The following is a 4,185-nucleotide window of genomic DNA, read 5'->3' as shown; positions in this document are numbered from 1 at the left end:
GGCCTTGGAAAGTTTTACAAGATGTTTGGTGTAATATTCACTTCGTCGACCTTGGGAGAAGTGTGCTACAACGGAAATTTCGATGGCAGCTGGGCAATAGTACAAGATAAGGGCCATCAGACTGAGTACTGTCGACCCAAATTCTCGTCACGTGGCTAGCTCGGCAACCCATGCATTCAAATAGTTCAATTGAAATATGATATATGACTACAAAGGAAAGTTCTGACAGTCACAGGAGACCCTTGGCGACCCACCCAAAGTATAATATATGACTACAAAGGAAAATTATGGCAGTCACAGGAGACCCTTGGCGACCCACCCAAAATATAATACATGACTACAAAGGAAAGTTCTGACAGTCACTGGAGACCCTTGGCGACCCACCCAAAATATACTATATGACTATAAAAGAAAGTTCTGACAGTCACTGGAGACCCTTGGCGACCCACTTAAAATATAATATATGAATACAAAGGAAAGTTCTGACAGTCACTGGAGACCCTTGGCGACCCACCCAAATATAATATATGACTTACAAAGGAAAGTTCTGACAGTCACTGGAGACCCTTGGCGACCCACCCAAAATGACTTGACGACCCAGTTTTGGGTCTCAACCCAAGAGTTAAGAACCACTGGTGTAGAAAGTATTACAAGGGAAGCATAGGATTGAAATATAATAAAGTACAATTAACAACTCAGTTTATTTGCTAAGAAAAGCAACCGATTACATTTAACGAAGAAGACTAAAGCTCAGTTAGAATAATGTAAAACCTGTACACCATACAAGTATCTAATTACATCGTATTAAGGCAGGTACTAACCCAACTATATTTCCATATGATTAAGTTTATTTGTTTGTAATTATGCACAAAACTACACAATGGGATATCTGCGCTCTGCCCACCACGGGTATCGAAACCCGGTTTCTAGCGTTGTAAGTCCGCAGACATACCGCTGTGCCACTGGGGGAGCCACGAATATTGTTTGTTTGTAATTAAGCACAAAGCTACACAACGGGCTATCTGTGCTCTGCCCACCACGGGTATCGAAACCCGGATTCTAGCGTTGTAAGTCCGCAGACATACCGCTGTGCCACTGGGGGGTCCATATGGTTAAGAGTTCATGTGTTCGTAGATAATCACTTAACATTCAACCATTCTGATTTGTATTCCAGTTTAACTCCTCTAACAGACATTCACGATCAAGCCACAAAAAGGTGATGAACTAGGTACTAATGGTTGTAAAACGCTTACAGTTTTAGTCCAGACTTTAAGGTTTTCATCGTGACATGTTGTAATAACTTTAATGATTAAAACATTTAACCTGAATGAAAAGTTTACTTTTCGTGACATATTTTTCTTAATTTTAACTGCGATGTTAGTTTGAACGTGAACATATTAATAAGCCAGATTCAGAGTTCACTCAGTTCACATTAAACGGCTTTACTTGTCTTAGGATCTGAGTTCCATATCAGCACTTTCATTCTTGAAGTTTTTTTCTGTTTCGCCCACCTCCCCTTTTATGAGAGAAATATATTTATAACGTTATAACCTTATTCAATTATCGTAGGAAAGCTTATGTTCATCCAACCAGGATGAGATCAATATGCTTATCTGGTAACATAAGGTTATCAGCAGTTAACAGCCCTCGTGGTCAGCATTAGACGTGAAGGCGGGAAATTGTTGGTGCTGAAAGAGAGAGACATAGAGAGAGAGAAAAAAAAATTCCTTTTCCAAACATTTACTCGATACTTTGGTAAAATGTCAATATGTTTCCCTGGAATATATGAAGAGGGCGGGGGGGGGGGCTAAGGGCTTCAGTCGTTTTAAGATTCTGCGCCAATACCGATCGTTAAATTTCTAGTGACATTCTGGTAATGCGGCAGATGGTTTCAAATCTCTGACAACTCCAACCCGACGAACTTATCAACCTCGCTAGCGAAGAAAAGTTATAACTCACGACGAGTGTGTCGCTGTAGTCATCAATCTAAAATGAAAAAGGTGCGTAAGAATATATTTAGGTTAGGTAAAATAAAATATTAATTAAGTTATATTTATATATCAAATTGCTAATTAAACCTGAATATTTTCAAAGAATATCGGTTGTATTAAAGGAATTTTTGTATTTAATGTACAGTGTCCACTAAATGTAAAAAATAAAATAAAATAAAATAAAAACAAACACTGTTTTCAAATATAATGTAAGGAAAAAAATTCATATTAACAGACAATACAGGAAAATTAAAAATACGTATATAATAACTTATACGCCATATTTCCTTTAAACTAGATGGCGCTTAAGAATGAAATAGAACAAAATGTCCATAGTTTTCGGGCAAATCTATACAAAGCTATTTGCGGATAACCGGATAACCGTCCGTAATGCTATACTATACAGATATACTGAAAGCCTGTCAACATAACCCACCCAATAATTCTTTGCTATTCTTAACTAACCGGAGCTCTCCTAGTGACACAGCGGCATGACTACGGACTTAAAACGCTAAAAACCGGGTTTCGATACGCGTGATGGGCAGAGCACAGATAGCCCATTGTGTAGCTTTGTGCTTAACTACAAATAAATAAACAAACCGGATTGTGGGATTTGATCCTCGGTCTTATAGCGTACTCCGGCTCCAAGGTGTAGACCGCATTTTGAGGCAAAGAGTTGAGAACCACGAATCTTTGGAGTCACAATCCAGGAACGATAAACATAAGGCTAAACCCAGGACATGAGGTACTTAAAAGAGAAACTAGATTTAGGTATTTAGTCTCCTTTGTTTTATTTTCTATTTACCAGAGGGAAGAAACGACGTCCCTCAGAAATGTATCAATTATCTTTGTTTTTCAGTCTGATATTATTCTAGTGTTTTGTCTTATAAAAAAGTATTAAACCTTTGGATTTTGATTTTGTTCTATTATTTTAGTCTCGGACAACCCAGTAACTTGAACATTTTTACGTGTAAAGTGTTTCCACCTACGGGTTTCTTTATTCATTTTTATATTTAGCTTTTTTATTATTTCAAACTTAGAAGTGTGACAGACTAATGCACTAAGTTTTAAAAGAAACTGTTTGATTTAAACATATTACTTTTTTCTTATACATATTGCTGAAAAATGATCACATCGCTAAAGAACAAACACACGTTAACATTCTTTTATTTCTTCATTGCGTCTCTTATACATATAATTATCTAACCACAAATACCGCTATTCGTTATAATATAGACATGATATGGTCGGGTGGTCAGGGTGCTCGACTCGCAATCTGCTGGATAGCGGGTTCGAGTCCTCGTTACACCGAACATGCTCGCCATTTCAGTTGTGGGGGCGTTATAAAGTGACGGTCAATCTCACTATTCGTTGGTAAAAGAGTAGCCCAAGAGTTGGCGGTGGGTGGTGTTGATTAGCTGCCTTCCCTCTAGTCTTACACTGCTAAATTAGGGACGGCTAGCGCATATAGCCCTCGTGTAGCTTAGCGCGAAATTCAAAACAAACAAACCCTCTAATCAGAGTTTACAATTATTGTTAAGTATAAATATTATTGACAGTGATTGTTTATATACGTATGGTCAGTTTTGGTACATAATACGCGTTTTCTTTCTTTTTTTACAGGTCAACTTCTTAAGTTCAGTACTTCTTTTAATGCAGTTCACGATGACCCACTTTAGCGATGCACACCTCCAAGCAACTTTTGTGGACCGTGAGTAGCCTGTTTAAATTATTTTTTCTATGCTTACTCCAAACTCTGAAAATTCTATTACTCTGATCAGGAAAAGAAACTTGGTTACCAAGACTTTTAAACACGAGTTTGATCCGGCATGGCCAGGTGGTTAGAGCGCTCGACTCGCAATCTGCGGGTCGCGGGTTCGAATCCCCGTCACACCAAACATGCTCGCCCTTTCAGCCGTGGGGGCATTATAATGTGACGGTCAATTCCACTATTCGTTGGTAAAAGAATAGCCCAAGAGTTGGCGGTGGGTAGTGATGACTAGCTGCCTTCTCTCTAGTCTTACACTGCTAAATTAGGGACGGCTAGCGCAGATAGCCCTCGTGTAGCTTTGCGCGAAATCTATAACAAACAAACATTAGTTACTGTAAACTCAAACCATGTAATAAATAAACATATTATGTAGCAACATGAGTTACATTACTAGAATTACACATATATCTCTCTAATTTTATC

At 38.3% G+C, this 4,185-nt stretch overlaps 1 protein-coding gene across 1 annotated transcript in view; it reads left to right on the top strand.

The window, feature by feature from the left end:
• Positions 1-1,880: 1,880 nt before the first annotated feature.
• Positions 1,881-4,185, top strand: part of LOC106462698 (angiotensin-converting enzyme-like protein Ace3) — a 24,257-nt gene continuing 21,952 nt past the window's right edge. Inside the window, exons 1-2 of the mRNA XM_022390018.1 lie at positions 1,881-2,000; positions 3,615-3,702. Of these exons, the coding sequence (XP_022245726.1) occupies positions 1,992-2,000; positions 3,615-3,702 (97 nt within the window). The 5' untranslated portion in view covers positions 1,881-1,991. The remainder of the gene's footprint in view (positions 2,001-3,614; positions 3,703-4,185) is intronic.

Source organism: Limulus polyphemus, unplaced genomic scaffold (genome assembly GCF_000517525.1).
Source record: "Limulus polyphemus unplaced genomic scaffold, Limulus_polyphemus-2.1.2 Scaffold1228, whole genome shotgun sequence".
Taxonomy (NCBI): domain Eukaryota; kingdom Metazoa; phylum Arthropoda; class Merostomata; order Xiphosura; family Limulidae; genus Limulus; species Limulus polyphemus.
The sequence above is the reverse complement of the archived record's forward strand: the minus strand, read 5'-3'. Positions and strand labels throughout refer to the sequence as shown.